The 18338-nt window shown below is 38.3% G+C and overlaps 2 protein-coding genes across 10 annotated transcripts in view; one reads left to right on the forward strand and one right to left on the reverse strand.

Annotated features, from left to right (window-relative positions):
* RO60 (Ro60, Y RNA binding protein) overlaps positions 1-17823 on the reverse strand; it is a 25540-nt gene extending 7717 nt beyond the window's left edge. Inside the window, 5 exon segments of the mRNA XM_037727908.1 lie at positions 2218-2355; positions 2638-2784; positions 3234-3454; positions 8234-8834; positions 17495-17823. Of these exon segments, the coding sequence (XP_037583836.1) occupies positions 2218-2355; positions 2638-2784; positions 3234-3454; positions 8234-8813 (1086 nt within the window). The 5' untranslated portion in view covers positions 8814-8834; positions 17495-17823.
* The window catches only part of UCHL5 (ubiquitin C-terminal hydrolase L5), a 47960-nt gene continuing 46782 nt past the window's right edge, over positions 17161-18338 (forward strand). For 4 of the 9 annotated variants that reach the window (XR_001816510.2, XM_017498622.2, XM_017498623.2 and 1 more), the window contains exon 1: positions 17777-18070. Coding sequence is in view for 5 of the 9 variants with exons in the window: in XM_017498622.2 (XP_017354111.1) it covers positions 17794-18070 (277 nt within the window). In the remaining 4 variants the exon portion in view is untranslated. Of the gene's footprint in view, positions 17627-17723; positions 18071-18338 lie in introns of those variants that run through there. The other 5 variants (XR_005195484.1, XM_037727911.1, XM_017498625.2 and 2 more) reach the window with 5 other exon arrangements.

The raw sequence follows: 18338 nt of genomic DNA on the forward strand, positions 1-18338 counted from the left end.
GGTGCACACCGGTAATCCCAGCTACTTGGGAGGCTGAGGCATGATCACTTGAATCCAGGAGGTGGAGGCTGCAGTGAGCTGAGATTGCACTACTGCACTCCAAACTGGGTGGCAGAGTGAGACTCTGTCTCAAAAAAAATAAAAAATAAAAATAAAAAGAGTCAACTGAGCATGTATGTAAGGTTTCATTTCTGGACTCTCTATTCAGTTTCATTGGTCTATATATTTATTCTTTTGCCACTGCCACACCGTTTTGATTACTACAGCTTTCTAGTAACTGAAAGCCAGAAGAGTTGAGTCTGCTAGCTTTGTTCTTCTTTGTAAGATTGTTCTGGCTCTTTCAGGTCACTTGAAATTTCTTAGGAATTTTAGAGTGGGTTTTTCTATTTCTGTAAAACATGCCATTGGGATTTTGAAAGAGACTGTATTAAATCTGTAGATTTACTGCTTTGGATAGTGTTGTCATCTTAGTAACAATATGAAGTCTTCCAACTGATAAACACAGATGTCTATTTATTCATAATTTCTTTTAGCAGTGTTTTGTGGTTCTTAGTGTATAAGTCTTGCAGTTTCTTAAATTTACTCCTGTCTTTTACTGTAAATGGAAATGTCTTCTTAATTTCTTTTTTTGGATTGTTCATTGCTAGTATATCGAAATACAACTGATTTTTTTATGTGTTGGTTTTATACCCTAAATTATGCTGAATTCATTTGTTAACTTCAGTAGTTTTGTGTGGGTTTCTTTAGGGTTTTCTAAATATGAGATCATGGCATCTGAGGATAATTTTACTTCTTTCTTTCCAATTGTGATGTCTCTTATTTCATTTTCTTGCCTTATTACTATAACTTCCAATACTATGTGGAATCAAAGTGGAAAAACTGGGCATCCTTGTGTTTTTCTTGATTTTAGGGAAAACCTTACAATCACTCACCATTATGACATTAGCTATAAGGTATAAACATTTTTTTATAAATCTCCGGCCTTTATCATGGTGAGGAAGTTCATTTCTACTCCTAGTTTATACAGTGGTTTTATTTTTTATCATGAAGGAATGTTGAAATTTGCCAATGCTTTTTCCGCATCAGTAAGATAATCATGTTGTTTTTGTCACTTAATTCTACTAATGTGATGTATTACATTGATTAGTTTTCATATGTTGTACCATCCTTGCATGCTAGGGATAAGTATCACTTGGTTATGGTATACAACCCTTTTATTTTGCTGCTGAATTTGGTTGCTATTATTTTGCTATATAGCAAGATGTTTTAGCTTATGTCTTTGATATGAGATTTCCATTACTAAAAACTCATTTTTTCAATCAAGACTCATGAGATCTATCTACCAATTAATGGGAAAAACAGAGGACCAAGTCAAAGGACCTCATAGGAAGGCAAATTTCTAAAGTTAGTGATATGGGTTGGATTTGTGTCTCCACCCAAATCTTATGTTCAATTGTAATCCCCAATGTTGAAGGTGGGACCTGGTGGGAGGTGAAGGTGGGACCTGGTGGGAAGTGACTGGATCATGGGGGCAGTTTCTAATAGTTTAGCACCACACCCCTACTTCTGCCATGATTGTTAATATGGTTTGGCTATGTTCCCACCCGAATCTCATCTTGAATTGTAGTACCCATAATCCCCAAGTGTCAAGGGTGGGACCAGGACCAGGTAGAGATAATTTAATTACAGGGGCGATTTCCCCTAAACTGTTCTTGTGATAGTGAATAAGTTCTCATGAGATCTGATGGTTTTTTAAGGAGCTTTTCCCCCTTTTGCTCGGCATTTCTGTCGACATGTGAAGAAGAACGTGTTTGCTTCCCCTTCTGCTATGACTGTAAGTTTCCCAAGACATCCTCAGAAGCAGGGCAGTAGCCGCTGTGCTTCCTGTACAATCTGTAGAACCATGAGGCAATTAAACCTCTCTTCTTTATAAACTACTTAGTCTTGGTTATTTCTTTCTAGCACTGAGAAAACAAACTATTAATAGAGTCAGTAACTTAAAAGTTACTAAAATGATCTTAGAATAACTAGTTGCTGTCCAAGGGTAAAGAGAAATACTTAAAAACTTACGATTTTAATTATATACCCACTTCATATGAACTAAAGAAAAATGAATACCTAATTAAAAATGATTAAACTATTAATACTTCCTTTAAAATGTATTATTACAAAAGATATTAAGCCTCAAGTCATTTAAAACAAAAATCATATCACTACCTTAAATGTTTTATAAAAAGCAGCATCTAATGCTTTCAAAATTTCTTCATCAGGGCGCCACTTCAATTTTCCTCTGAGCCCATGACCTGTCTTGTAAGTTTCTAATGCAATCAAAATATGAAATGGATGTATACGAGCCTAGAAACAAAAAAAGGCAGAAAGTATAAAGAAAATTTTAGCAAAAAATAGTGATTATGTATATTTGTTAGATTTTTGTTATTGCAGCTAACAATATTGTGTTACTGTATTTCATACAAAAAAGAGAAAAATGAAAATGTATTCAACTTACACTTAAGAGCCATAATACAATTCAGTATGATAAATATCTCAAAATACCTTAAAAATGTGCTGACTGCATTTCTAAAATTTAAGAGCTACTTTTTCAGTTAGTAGTAGCTAAAGAACACTGATAATGCTTACCTTTTTTAATAGTTTTTCATTACACAGATTTTCACATACTAAAGATACTTCTGAATTTCCTGGTTCAAGTACTGAATTAGCAGTCATCTTTCCTAGATTCCTTAGTAATGCAGTAAGAGGCATTTCTTGTAACAAAGCCTTCCATACCTATTGCAGTAACATAGGTAGAAACATCAGGAATTAAGGGAAAATAGATCAGTATAACATATCTATATCAATAAATATTCATAATATAGTCTCTGAGGCTTTCATTTGGGGTGCAGAGTACTTTCAGAATTAAAATTTGTCTAAATCAAAGGCTCATCAAATAAGCTAACTTGTTTTTTATTAGAAAAAGGAAGTGCAGTATAAAGGAAATACATAGATGATTATTTTTTAACTAGCAAGGCAGTAGACTTTCTACAGTGAAACTAACACAAATGCCACTTACATCACATTGGACATCATGGTAGGTGTTTTAAATAGACATTAATTTCAAGATATATTTTAAATAATTTCTCTTTTTAAAAGAATATATAGTTACCCCGTTTATCCTTTGAACACCTACAGTAAATTACTCATGTTTAATCACATGCTGTATCATATAATTTACTCACCTCCTTAGACTTTAAGTGATTTGTTAAAAGGTGTTCTCTAACTAATCTGTGTTCTTCTATTAGATGAATGACTTCTAGCTCATCTCTTGTGCGCTTCACTTTCTCTACAGCTTCCAGATATTTTAATAATTTTTCAGTCTCCACAGAGAGTGCTTTTTCTTTATACAACTCATGAACTTCTTTCCAGCCCTTTGTAATATATTTGGTCACAATTGCAAGTCCTTTAACAAGATAAAGAATTGAAAAAGCATGCATGATTACCAAGTAAAAAAACAGGACATGTTTCCACAAAATGCATTATATGATCAACATAACTAGATACACAAGAATTAACACCTTTACACTGGGATGCTGCTTTCTATGATATAACAATTAAGCACAGAGGTTGAATTAATTTTCTTATTCCATTATTACTATTTAAATATGAGACGCTGGAGTAAAAAAACCTTCTGTATCCTGAGTCATTTTATTACAGAGGCTTTTCTTTCTTTTTTTTTTAAAGACACCAGTATTAGAAAGTTTTAGGTCCATAATCTCAGGACAATTCACAAGAGTACAGATCGATCTCAACTAATATTATATTAATTATATTCACTTGTCTCTCTTTGCTGTTGAATAAAATATACATATTTACAAACAGCAGAAGTAAGAAGTGGACAGGTAGGTAAGTTCTTTTACATTATGTTTTAATAGATGAGAAGTATTACCGGTCCAAAAAAAAAAAAAAAAGAAAGACAGTAACTTTTTGATTCCTTCCACAATTTCTTCCAATAGAAGAAAGAGAAAACAGCTTTTGATTAGGGGTGAGAAAATCTGGGTTCTAGCCTATACTTTACCAACAAATGGTGATCTTTCTAGGTCTTAGTTTCACCACTTCTATAAAACATCAGGGACTGGATTACAAAATTAAAACATCTATGAGGGAAGGGCATAGAAAATAAAGAAAGAAAACACAGTGAGAACAGGCACCATGACTCACGCCTGTAATCCTGGCACTCTGGGACGCCGAGGCGTCCTGTGGATCACCTGAGGCCTAGGGTTCGAGATCGGTATGCCCAACATGGTGAAACTCTGTCTCTACCAAAAATAAGAAAATTAGCTGGGCATCATGGCACATGCCTGTAATACCACCTACTTGGGAAGCTGAGATAGGAGAATTATCTGAACCCAGGAGGCAGAGGTTGCAGTGGGCCAAGATCGCGCCAGTGTACCCCAGCCTGGGCGAAAGAGTGAGACTCCATCTCAAAAAAAAAACCACCATGGTGACGCAATAGGGAGTTGTTAGGTTGTGGTGACTGAAGAGAGTATGCCCTGACAAGAGCTGTAGCTATGTATTGACTAATTACTACCAAAAGAAAAAAATTTACTTTCAAGCGAAGCCAGAATACAGGTTTTTATGTTTTCTGATTTTTAAAGATGACAAAAAATTCATTTTTTTCCCTACAACATCATATAGGCCATATGAAACACATCTTTTTGCTGATTGAGCCTATAATGTTATTTTTAAATTCTAATTTAAATAACTTGATGAAAAGTTAACACTAACATGCAGGCCCTTCTCAAGTACTGTGACTTTTGTCATGTTCCAAATTTTGGTACAAAATCATCTTAAATGAGTAAATGTTTCATGTGCGTGTATCTTCTATTTTGTTTTTCTAGTGAAAACAAAAATTCCTTAAAGCAGATCTGTCCTACCCAGTTGTGTAATTGGGTTGGCCAATTGTTGAGATGGGTCATGGAATGTGAAGCAAGAACTAGACTAAGAGAAAGACCGCCTGTTACTAGTTACATGCAGGACCTTCTCAAGTATTGTGACTCTTGGTATGTTACACATTTTAGTACAAAATCAACTAAAAATACCGTACCTGATTACTTAAATCGCATTTTGACTTGTTTTATCTGTTATAAATACATATTATAGTTTAGGCATTAAAATTATTAATTCTGTAGCTTAGAGTTTTTCCAAATTTTTAAACTTTGAAACACTATGGATTCTCTATCTCCATCATGATATTGCCATTACTAACATGGTTTCAATGATGAGTTCTGCCCTCAACAACTTCAAATTGAAGAATCCTATGTGTGGAAGTAAGTTTACGGGACATCTACTAATTCCTCATGACATAGACCAAGAAAACAAAGCACAGAAAATTATTTTCACAAGTTCAGAAACTAATTGGTCCAATTAGAACTAGTAACAGGTGGTCTTAGTCCAGTTCTTGCTTCACACTTCCATGACCCATCTCAACAAACAAATAAATAAAGCTGGATGCCTAAGTCCTTCTTACGTTGATCAAATGTTTGGATCAAAAATTTAAACGTAGAAAATAATGTTTCTTAACCATTAAAATGTTAGGAAAAAAACCACAGATACATATTTTAGGCCAGCAAAGGCCTTTCTAATCCTAACACAAAACATAAACCTATGAAGACGTGGATACATTTGATTACATTAAAATTCCAAACTTTAGTGTGCCATAAATGTCCCCCTGGACAAAGAAAAAAAAAAACACAGAAGGAAAAATGCATGTAATGTATATAAATAATACATTATTATTAACTCCTGTAATATGAACCCCAAGTTCTTAGAACAGTGTCTATCCATAGTAGTGTGCAATAAATATTTGCTGAGGGCCAGGCATGGTGGTTCACACCTGCAGTCCAAGCACTTTGGGAGGCTGAAGTGGGCAGATTACCTGAATCAGGAGTTTGAGATCAGCCTGACCAACATGGTGACACTCTGTCTCTATTAAAAATACAAAAATTAGCTGGGCGTGGTGGTAGATGACTATAATCCCAGCTACTTGGGAGGCTGAGGCAGGAAAACTACTTGAACCCAGGAGGTGAAGGTTGCAGTGAGCCTAGATTGTGCCATTGCACTCCAGCCTGGGCAACGAAAGCAAAGCTCCATCTCAAAATAAACAAACAAATAAAATAAATAAATATCTGTTGAATGAATAGTGACTACAATCAATAGTTAAAAAGACAGTAAGTGGATAAAAGGCTACGATACAATAGTATAAACTATTTTATATATATGCATATATGTCTATTATATATATGTGTGTGTGTGTGTGTGTGTGTATATATATATATATATATATATATATAAAATCAGCACATGAAAAGATGAGCTTCTGTCCAAAAATGTAAATTCCAAGAACAAGATAGAATCTTTCACCATTCTATTGGAAGAGATTAAAAAATAAAGACAACAGCCAGTGTTCAAATGTGGGTACATTGATCCCTTTCACATACTGTTTGTGGATTTAACCATTATGCAAGTATGTACTCTATGCAAGTGTTTTCACTGTAGTATTTTTATAACAGTATAAGAAACCAGAAACAACTGTTGTCAAAGAGACTAGCTAAATAAATTATAGTCATACAACACTATATATGCAACTATTTCTACTGACCTGAAAAAAATAGCAATAATATACTTTTTACTGAAACACGGAAAACATATAACAAAATTTAGTGAAACATAGTAATATATGTTTAGGAAAAATCTGGAGTAAATTACAATGTATCATATACAGCAAGGGTCCTCAACTCCCAGGCTATGTACCGATTACCAGTCCAGGGACTGTTAGGAACTGGGCTGTACAGCAGGAGGTGAGAAGCAGGTGAGTGAGCTCCATGTCCTGTAAGATCAGTGGCTGGCCATTAGAGTCTCACAGGAGTGAGAACCCTACTGTGAACTGCACATGTGAGGGATCTAGATGGCGTTCTCCTTATGTGAACCTAACGCCTGAGGTGGAACAGTTTCATTTTGAAACCACCCTGCCCTCCCTACTGTTTGTCGAAAAATTTTCCTCCATAAAACCAGTCCCTGGTACCAAAAAGACTGGGGACTGCTGATATGCAGTGATTTCTTTTGAAGGGTAGGACTGCGTCATATGTTTCTGTATCATTCAACTATTTTAAAACATATAATCTAATAAAAAAAATAAAATGCTTGTACATATAAATATTTGCAATTTATTGTTTACATTTCATTTGAAAAATTCTACTTGTAGTCAAAAAAACATTAAGTTAAAAATTACTGAAGAGATTCTGTGTATAAAGATATGCGTGGAAGAAGAAAGAGAGAACCAACAGTGTACTTCTATTATGTTAGGTGCTAGGACATTTAGTCACAATAACTGTGATAATTGTAAACTTATTCTCCTTACCCTACTTTTAATAGATGAAGGTACAGAAACTCAGGTTAAGTTATTTGGCTTAAGGCCACAGAATTGAAATGTGAATCCACCCTTCTGAGTGGATGTCTTTTCAAGTTTCACTTCTGGTGCAAAAAAAAAAAAAAAAAAAAAAGTCAAATTTTGGACATGTTGATTTTTGTGGAAGTTCACACTTTAATCTTACTTCTGCCCAAGAGCTTTTCTTATTTATCTCTTTAAAAGGACTAGTAATTACTATGGATCCAAGTAACTTCTCAAAGGTCTCTATCCATAGATACAGAAAAACTGCCCCAAGTTACCATGTCCTCTAACTAACTGCCTGAAGACAATGAACTTCCTGAATTGTTAAGTTCAGCACTAGCAGGTAACTGATATAGTGTATCTTTAGGTTCCATAGAACACACATCCTTGGAAGACAAGATGGGGAGGGTAAAAAATAATGGGCTAGAGCGGTGGGTACAGCATGGCCATCTGCCACCTACTGGCAAGGAGCTGTTTTGCCTATTCTGACTTTTGATCTTGCCCATCCTGCTTACACAGTCCATAATCCCTTGGGTGAGCATTACAGTTAGGACACTGACATTTTAAGTTTCAGAATATTAACCTACAAGACTGTCATTTGATTCTTGATTATTAATGTCTTGATGGCCTGTGGTAGGTGTGTAATTCCAGGAAGGCATTAAACATATTTGAATGAATGTATGTTTTGAGAATGAAAGGCAAAATATTACATGCTTGTTTTATATTAAATAAAAATGTGCTATTCATTGGATATCCCTTATCCACCCCTCTTACCAATGATCTTATGCTTACCTTCACTGGAAGGTTTAAGATGTGACAATCTTAACAGATCTTTGTGAGACCAGCCATTTCTCTGTTTATATTTTGTAACTGCCAGAGCAAGGGCCATGCCACCTTTCTCATTGTACCAGTCTGCTATAGCCTTCCGGAGGGCACGTCCCCACATGCCACATTTCATGCTTTCTTTCAGATCTTTCTTAAACTGGATAAAAGTAAAGAGATGAGTAGGAATGCGACAAACTTCAGAAACAGCTTTAAATGCTGCTTGTTTTGTGCTTATGTCAGAGCACTGGGAACAAATGGCAAGTGCAAAGAGCATAGGCTCTTGTTTTGTGGTTCTGCCTTCTTGACTAAATGACTTTATTTCTTGTATCACTTCACATCCTCTGCCATCTTCGATCAATCTAATTAAAGCTTCAGCATTTTCAAGGCCCAACTTCTGTTCTTTGATATAGTAAGTCCCACCTTCAGAACCAAAACATAAGAACCGGTGTAGACGATTCATGTCAGTGACTTGCCATACATGTCCATCCTGCGAATTGGCTATCTGCTTCTCATTCAGTGGCTGCATTTGGTTTACAGATTCCTCCATTTTTCCTGTCTTTTAGGAAACCTATCAAAAAGGCAAAATGTTATTACAACTAGATGGGCACAATAAAATTACAAAAGGAAAACAAAATGTAGTTTTATTGAAATGTTATTACTTTAAAAACATCTTTTAAGTTCAATAGTTTTCCTTTACTACAAAATCGATATAAATGTCCTGAAGAAAAATCAGGAAAGGCAGAAAATGAAAGAAACATATTTGAGTATTTTGAAATGACTACTGGTAATATCTTAAGTTTTTAAAGTGTTTTTGTTTTGCATTCATATTTTTACAATCTAAAGAAACTAAAAGTCCTTCACAGCAAACAAACTAGATTATAGCCACTGTGGTGTGATAATCAGAAGCAAATGAGTCACATTTTTGAAATACAGTGTGCTGCTTCAGAGATTAAGCAGGTAGGTCAGCATGGCCTCATGAGGCCCACCCACACAGAGAATAAAAGAAGGGAGGGCAGCAACAGAAGCTGACACTAAGAAAGACCGTACTCCCAGAAGAACTGTGTCAACATTTTTTGGCTGCCTATCTAACATTCATTCTTCCCTGTTCTCTCTTCTCTTCTTGGCCTCATATCCTTCAAAGGAGGCTAAGCCCTTCCCTAGCCCCAAGGGATGGATCTTGATTGCTCTAAGCCAGTGGTTCACAAACTCAGTGTACATCGAAATTACTTGAAGTACTAATTGAAACACAGACTGGTGGGTCAGCACCCTCTCAGGCACTGCCCAGTGTTTCTTTCATAATTCAGTAGGTTTGCAGTGAGGCCTAAGCATGTATACTCATCACAAGTTCCTGGGTGATGATGCTGCTGCTGGACCCAGGCCCAATAATCATGGTGCTCTCCTTGCCACATGACTGGTATAGGCAGTTGGGCATGTGTTATCACTCTGGCCAGTATGACATGATAAATCAGCTTTTGAGATTTCCTTCATTCTAAAAGTGGGCTAAGGCTCTTAAAAAGAAATGTTCCCTTTTCTGCCTTCTGACATTTTCATTTGCAAGTGATGCCTGGAGTGCTAACAACCATCTTGAGACCTTGAGAGAAGCCAGTTTAAGAGAGCATACCAATATATAAAGACATCAGAACGGAAAAAAACAGAAAGAACCTGGGTCCTTAATATCACTGAGTTACCTGAAACTGCCCTGCTTATAAATTTATTATGTCATAAATGTATCCTTATTGTTTAAACCATTTTTAGGTTTACTGTTTTTTTTTTTTTTTTGAGACAGAGTTTCACTCTTGTTACCCAGGCTGGAGTGTAATGGTGCGATCTCTGCCTCCTGGGTTCAGGCAATTCCCCTGCCTCAACCTCCTGAGTAGCTGGGATTACAGGCACGCGCCACCATGCCCAGCTAATGTTTTGTATTTTTAGTAGAGATGGGGTTTCACCACGTTGACCAGGATGGTCTTGATCTCTTGACCTCATGATCCACCCGCCTCGGCCTCCCAAAGTGCTGGGATTACAGGTGTGAGCCACTGCGCCCGGCAGAGGTTAACTGTTTTGTGTTGTCTGTAAGTACCCTCTCTCTACTGCTTCCATTACCTGTAAAACTCCTAGAACGAGCTGTCTGCAAACAATCTCCCTCTTTATCCTTCTAATGGAGGAACCACAACTGTCACTTCTTCATCAGTCCACCTCTATTCTTACTACAGTATCACTGTTTATTGAGGTCCTTCAATCTGTCATGTTATTTCGGTGTACTGGGCTTCTGTCCATGGCAAACAAAACAGCACAACTAACAAAAACTTCAACCAGCATTTACTGAATACATACTATGTATAAGATATGAAGGCGATTTCTCTGCCATTAAAGAGACTAAAAAAAAATTTGTTCTCCTGCTCTCAGGGAAATCACATTCATCTGCAGAGACAGAATCACAATGCAAACTGTAATGAAGTACTGCAGTAGAAAAGTATTATGAGTGAGCAAGGGAGTATAAAATAATATTGTCTCAAAAATCCAGAAAGATTTGTGCAGAGAAGGTGAACTGCAATTAAGTGCTGTAGTAGAAAAGTGAGTGAGCAAGGGAGTAAATAATACTGTCTAAATAATCCAGAAAGATTTGAGCAGAGAAGGCCAACAAAAAAACTGATAAATTTAGGGAAGGCACTCCAGGAAGAGGTTTCTGAAATCCTGGTCTCTCTTTATATTCCAGAAAAGAAATTGTCTAAGCATCCTGCAGAGCCATAAAGACATGTTGACAAATATGGTCATAATCTAAAGAGGAACACAAGGTAAAAGAGGTTTTTCTTTCTTGAAGGTCACCCTTACTTGAGCATATTTACATATTGTGAAGAAGACTAAGGATTGAATCTTGGTGAATATTAACAAGTTAGAACTAAGGAAAGAAGGGCCTTTTAAAGAGAGATAGAAAAGGAGGTGCACGGAGTTGAAGAAAACTGAGAATACAGTATAGAATATTTATAGAATATAAACAGAGAATATAGTATCATGGACCACAATGAAGAGAACTTCAAGTGAATGGTTGGTAATGTCAAATGGTCAGAGGACAAGTAAATAAAGGGCTAGAAAATGACCACTGAATTTAGCAAACAGGAGTGACTAGTGAGAGCAACTGGAGTAGGGTGGTACAAGAAGTAGCTTGATTACAGTGAGATCAGGAGGATGTGCAGTGAGGAAGAAACTTCACAGATAGACTACTCTTTTGTAGACACATGCTTAAAAACTAAGAGAGAGGATGGGACATAGAGGAAAAATCTTTTTACCTTTTTCAATGGGAAGATGCTAAGGTTGAATGATTCAATTTGGAGAGTTGAAGATACAGAAGAGAAGGGGGATAATTGAAGGAATTAGATTCCTGAAAGAAATGAGACATAATGAGCTTAGAGCATCCAGGTTGAGCCTGGTCTACTGAGAGCAAAAGATGTACTTCCTTTATCTTTTAAGGGTAAAGAGTATAGGTAAAGATAGATTTGAGGGAGTGAGGGATAAGGAAATTGAAGACATTCCCCTCTGACAGGAGATGTAGAATGCCAAATGGTTAAGTAGAGAAGTTTGGTAGATGGGGTGGAATGAAAGACTGGGTCTCAGAGAAGGGAGCACATAGTGGTGTGGGGGGATAAGTGCATGGGAGAATGGAGAGCCTCACATTTTGAATGTGACTAAGGGGGACAGTGATCTGAACTGTGCTAGAAATATTAGTGTCAATATTTCAAATAAGACTCGACATTAGTTGTTAGAAACAAATTAATACTTACTGAATATAGCACAGGCTGAAACTCCTGGATGCCTCTTCTCCTATTTATTATTATCCTCTTTTCAATTTGGCTTTTATCTCTACCTTTCGATTCAAAACACTTTAAGAAGACTAACATGCTGCTCAAAGACTGACACCTTAATTGCAAATTCCAGTAGAAAATGTTATCTTTTTCTGTACATTGCAAAGACCTTGCTAGTCCCTCCCTTAGCTTTCATAAAAACAGTCTCTGGTGGCACTCCAACTTATCTACTTCTGCTTATTAGTTATATTTGTTAGATGAGTAACATTAAAATGACATCTAGTATCAGATAATTCCACTATACCACCTTTCCTGCACCAAGGCACATCTGGTGGGATTTAAAAGGTCCCAAATTAAACCTTGAAATTTCCTGTCCCCTCAAATTCTTTTCCTTGTATTATTCATTGTGACCACATGCAGCTGCATTATTGGTTCCCTTGAGAGCAGAAAAAACCAAGTTACCATTTTTATCTTTTGTAGTGCTTTTATGTAATTAGTAATACATACTTAAAGCCAAGTATCATTAAAGTTGACTTTCTGAACCATTTGCCAAAGAATTACCCATAACTGGTTTCTCTTTCCCGTAGCATGTTTATTTTGAAAATAAAAGCCTCAATATGTGTAATGCAAAATGTAATACAAATCTTTAAGGTAAATTCTGTAATCAGAATAAAATAATAAATGTACTATATGCAGGCAGTGAAAATATAATGAAGAAAAAATTAAAAAGTACTAAAGAAAAGTAATGAATTCTGGGTAAAAATGTCATCTAAGAATAATATTTCTGTTTTTCTAATATATTTAATATTAGGTATTCAAGTACTTTTCTAGAGCAAGCAGCAAAATGAAGGCTCAGAGGTCATCTGTAGGTGTAATCCTTATAATCCCTATTACAAAAAATAAAGTCACTTATTCATAGACTCTTCCTTTTGTATATTATGATATAAATGACAACCCTGGGGACATACCCTTTCAGTGTTTCTGCAGCAGAAACTGCTTAGCTTTTTCTGTGCTTCTGTGACTGTACTTTCCAGAGTGTAACACAAAACAGTTGAACAGATAACATTATTAGCAGCCAGGGCACCTTTCTACTTGATTGTATAAATTTACCAGGGTCATATTCATATTTTAAAAATGAAAGATGAAAAACAGAATGGTAACAAGTCCCAAGCTACTCTCCTTCTTGTCACTGAGTGTGATATGCAAATATACTTAAAATTTGGCTAAGTGATGTGATACTGTGGCATCTTACAAGAAAGAGGATCTGGTCTTTGTACATAGTTCCCAGTAGAAAGTATCAAAAAGCTGTGGAATTTCCCAAGAAACAGGAGTGTCTGTATTACATTAACGAGGTGACATAGGCCCCTAGGTAGCTTCAGGATGGGGGCTAGTCACTAGACAGAACCACCATATGTTTAGAGGAATAAACTGGTCAGGACAATTTTCTAGGAAAAGAGGAAGACTTAAGTTTAAGTTTAGTCATGTAGCTAATGATTTAATCAATCATGCCCACGTAATGAAACCTCATAAAAACTCTGTTTATCAATGCTCAGTGGAGCATCCTTGCTGAACACACACTCATGTGCTGGGAAGGTGATATGCCCACATTTCATAAGGATGACATGAAGTTCAGCATACTTCCCTTGCCCCAGACCTTGCCATATGTGTCTACTTCCTGTTTGGCTGTTCCTGAATTGTGTCCCTTATAATAAAACTGTAATCCAAGTAGAGCACTTTCAGTGAGTTACGTGAGTCAATGTAGTGAATTATCAGCCTTGAGGGGATCATGGAAAGTCCTGAATTCCTAGCTCGCAAGGCAGAAGTGTGAGTAGCCTGGGGACCCCACGTGCAGCTGGTGTCCAAATCAATGGCATTCTTAGTGGGGACCTTGCCTTTCAATTTATGGGATCTGATGCCAACCCTGGGTAGTTAGTGTCAGTGCTCAATGGAAGTGGAGGACACCCACCTGGTGCTACAGAATTTGTGTTGGAACACAGACACCAAAGGCAAAAGTGACCAAAAAAAAGATTAACTGCACTTATCAAAATTTGAAATTTCTGTTTCCAAGGACATCATCAAGAAAGTGAAATGACAACCCAAGAACAGAGAAAATATTTGGAAATCATACATATGATAAGGGACTTGTATCTAGACTATATTAAGAACACTTAGAACTTAATAATAAAGTGATAAATAACCCAAGTAAAAATAGCCAAAAGATGTGAACAAACATTACTCCAAAGAAATACAAATGGGCAAAGAATCTGAAAAGGTGTTTTTTGAAAGATTATCAAATGGCCAATAAACAAATAAAAAGATGACGAACATCATTAGTCATCAGAGAAATGCAAATCAAAACCACAAGATATCACTTCACATCTACTATGATGGTTATAATCAAAACAATAATATTAAGTGTTGGTGAAGATTTGGAGAAATTGAAACGCTCATATACTGCTGGTGGGAATGTAAAATAATACAGCCACCTTGGAAAACAGTCTGGCAGTTTCTCAAAAGGTTAAATATAGTTAGCATACGACCCAGGAAATCCACCACACACCTAAGAAAAATGAATACATGTACCTATACCAAAAGTTGTACACAGATGTTTTTATCAATATTCAAAAAGTAGAAGCAACATCAGTCAAAAGGCAGAAGCAACCCAAATGTCCATCAACTGATGAAGGGATGTAAAAATATGGTATATCCATACAATGGACTATTATTAGACAACAAAAAGGGATGAAGTACTGACTGATACAAGACACAATGTAAACAAACCTTGAAAACACTATCCCAAGTGAAAGAAGCCAGTCACAAAAGGCTACATATTATATTACAATTCCATTTACATGAATTTTTCAGAGTAGGTAAATTCATAGAAATAAAAAGTACATTAGTCTAAGGTTGTCAGAGGTTATGGGGAGGGAAGACTGGGAAGTGACTGCTAATGGGTAGGGGATTTCTACTGGGTGATGAAAATGTTCTGAAATTAGTGGTGATGATTGTGCAACTCTGAATATACTAGAAACCAATGCACTGGATACTTTAGTAAACATCATGATATGTGATTTATATTCTAAAGATCTATTATTTAAAATATAAAAATAAACTGGCTAGGTAAAATACATTTGGAAAGTTATTTAAATAACTTAAAATAACTCTGCTATTATCTATATCAGAATGGAGAATACCAATAGAATTGATTACATGAAAATAGTATTTAGCCCTATAATTTTTGTATTTGACTTTCAAAAGCAATTTGAGATACACACAGACATATACAGCAACTTAATTTCTTCTTTCTCCACCTGCCATCATCTCCTGCCTCAAAGCATAAGCTCCATTACTAGTGGTTTAGAAGGCAACTGGGCAGTGAGTGAGGTCAGAGCCTGGTCATCAGTTAATCCATTCCTGGATAATCAAGTGTTGTAAATCCAGATTAACAACAAAAAAGTACAGTTAATTCTTTATATGGGCCTGATCTATCTATCTAGTGCTCTTAAAGCACATCATACAACTAATGTTGTATTAAATCTGTATAAATTAAATTATTGAGAAGTTAAATATTACAATACTATAATATTAAAAGCATGGTCACATTTGAAATTGGTTGTATTTTATACATTGTCCATTTCTCTACTTTTAAAATTTATTTAGGCTGCAAAATCAGGAAATGCTAATAACACACATTATATAATCGCACTTCTTTTCGTTTCACAATCATCAGAACTTACAACACGTACAGTATCTTTTATCAGTACTAATATGTTATTTCCAAGGAATCTTATTTTTTCTTGAATTTACACATCTCAAAAGCTTTCCAAAGTCTCTTGATAATTTATTTGAAAATGCTACCTTTCATGCCAAGAAGTCATACATTTGCAGTTTATTCCTTTTTAAATGAAGTCAAAGCTGACATATCTATGCAAGAGTACAAGACAAATGTAAAGAGACAATACTACAAAAATGGGCCCATGATACAGGTACTTGAATCCACTGGTCAATGTGATGCTATAAAAACTGATGAGAAAGGACTGTGGCAAAAATGACAGCATGCTAGTCTGAGGGGAGCTGCCAGATGGCTGCCTTGTGGTATGAAACTAGTGGTACCAGATCTCATTCTTCTCAAAAATCCAGAAACCCGGCTTTTTATGTGAACTCTCAGGATTAAATGTTAACATAACTAATTTTTATCCCCTTCTCTGCTTGTTTCTATATTGTTCCAAAGGCTAAATTTTCAGTTTGGTCTTTCTACAATAGGTATCATGTTAACTAAGTTGGGTATCACATAAATTTTAGTTTTGATGTATTTATTTTGCACAAAAACATTTACAAGTTCACAGCAATACTACTGCAGATTAAAAAAATACCATAAACCACTTCGGGCTCTGATGCCATTCAGAATTTTTGTGCCTCTTAAACCTTTCCAATTAAGTATCGCAAGGGAACACACTGAAGGGCAGAGTTTCCTGAGATAAACTTCAAGAAACTTACAATTTTTTTTTTAAACCAGAACTTCACACTAATTTTGGCTCCTACCCCATAACTGCTCATGTTTGTTTTAATACAAAAGCTACTCTGTTGCTTCCCTTAAGACAATTTACCATGCTTATTTCGTGGCTTCACATAAGGGAAGCCCTCCAGGGCATAGGTCACCTGTTTGAGAAGGAAGAAGACAGTTTTATCCACTAAAACATTTTTTTTCTCTTCTGGAAGCCAAAGGTCTTTCTTGGGACATGTAACTTCTAAGGAGTAAATATACTCTTAAAGACTTTAATCTTAAGACTATAGTATTCTGTAAGCGCCTGTGGAATGAGGGCGACTTAGCAAATACAGCCATATTTGGTTCAACTCATCCAGCTTTAGAACCGTTCCCAACGTTCTTAGATTAACACACGACGTCGGCTTTCAGCCTCGTTTTCCCCGGACGCAGCGCGTCCCTTCCACCCGTCCAGCATCCCCACGGACTGCAGGACAGACCTTTCTCCTCCGCCTCGTTATTCCCTGTGATGAATCCGCCTCGTCTTCCCACAAAGATCCTGCTTCCAACCCGAGATCCCGGGCGACGCCTCTCCGCGCAGAAGCCGCGGGAGGAGGAGGAGAAAGAGGAGGAGTAACGCAGGCCCTCGCGACGCCGGCCTGTGGGGAGCGGGGGAGCGGGGGAGCGGCGGACCGGCGAGAAGGGCCCACCCTCAGGAACGGTCCGGCCGGGCCCAGCGAGGATGTGCCCACCCGATGCTGGTTCCGTGACCGAGGCGGGTGGGCGCGGAAGCGGGGCGGGGGAGGGCGAGGCTTTCGCGGCGTCTGCCCGGCCTCAGCCCCTGGGCTGCCGGGTGAGAGACATGGAGGACTGGTCAGACCCTGCGCGTCCCTGGGGCCGCTGAGACCGCACAAAAGGCTCCCGGCCGGCCTCCCGCAGTGTCCTCACCTGTGCCTGGCAGCCGACCCGCCGGACCTGCAGCGCCGTCAGGAGAAGTCCTGCGCAGCGCTGGGAAACGACACGAGACAGCAGCCTGACGGGCAGCGACAGCCACAGCTCCGCTGCCGCCGGGGCTTCCAGGTTCGGTTCCCGGGAAAGAGCCCCGCCCCTCTTCCTTTGCCCCGCCCCCCGAGGGGCGAGGATCCCGGATGTTACCTCCTTCGGCGCTCTGGCTCCCCGCCCTTTCTTCTCAGGCCCCAGCCCTTCCGAATGCGCTACGGGTCCTGCGAGGCCTGGGAAGAGTTTCGATGTCTCTAGGGTGGCTAGAGCGTCCTCCCGCGCTGCGCCGCGCTGCAGGTGCCGGCGCCCGGAGGCTGTCGGGAAGTAGGCGGGGTGACGTGGGGTTGACGAGCTCGGCGGCGGGTTTGCTGAGCTCTGTGGCCGGCGGCAGCTGGTGCGGGGGGCGGCCGAGAGCGAGAGGTGGATCGGGGCGGTGTGTGGCCGGGGCCATGACGGGCAATGCCGGGGAGTGGTGCCTCATGGAAAGCGACCCCGGGGTCTTCACCGAGCTCATTAAAGGATTCGGTGAGAACCAAGGGGACCGTCCTGGGCCTGGGGTCACGGGAGGAGGCCCAAGCTGGGCATGCAGCGGTTCCTGCGGCCACCGCCGCCCCGCATCTGAAGAGGGTGACTTGAGGAACCTGGACTCGGGTGGGGGCGCCCTCAGCTCGAGGCAGTTGCGTTTCCACAGTAGTTTGAAGAGCCACACCACGAGGGCGAGGATTGTGCCTGTCTTTGCCCGCGGTTCTCAGGACTTGGCACCCGGGTCCTGTAATTGACTGGGGTGCCCTCT

The sequence above is a fragment of the Cebus imitator genome, unplaced genomic scaffold (assembly GCF_001604975.1).
Source record: "Cebus imitator isolate Cc_AM_T3 unplaced genomic scaffold, Cebus_imitator-1.0 Scaffold247, whole genome shotgun sequence".
NCBI lineage: Eukaryota > Metazoa > Chordata > Mammalia > Primates > Cebidae > Cebus > Cebus imitator.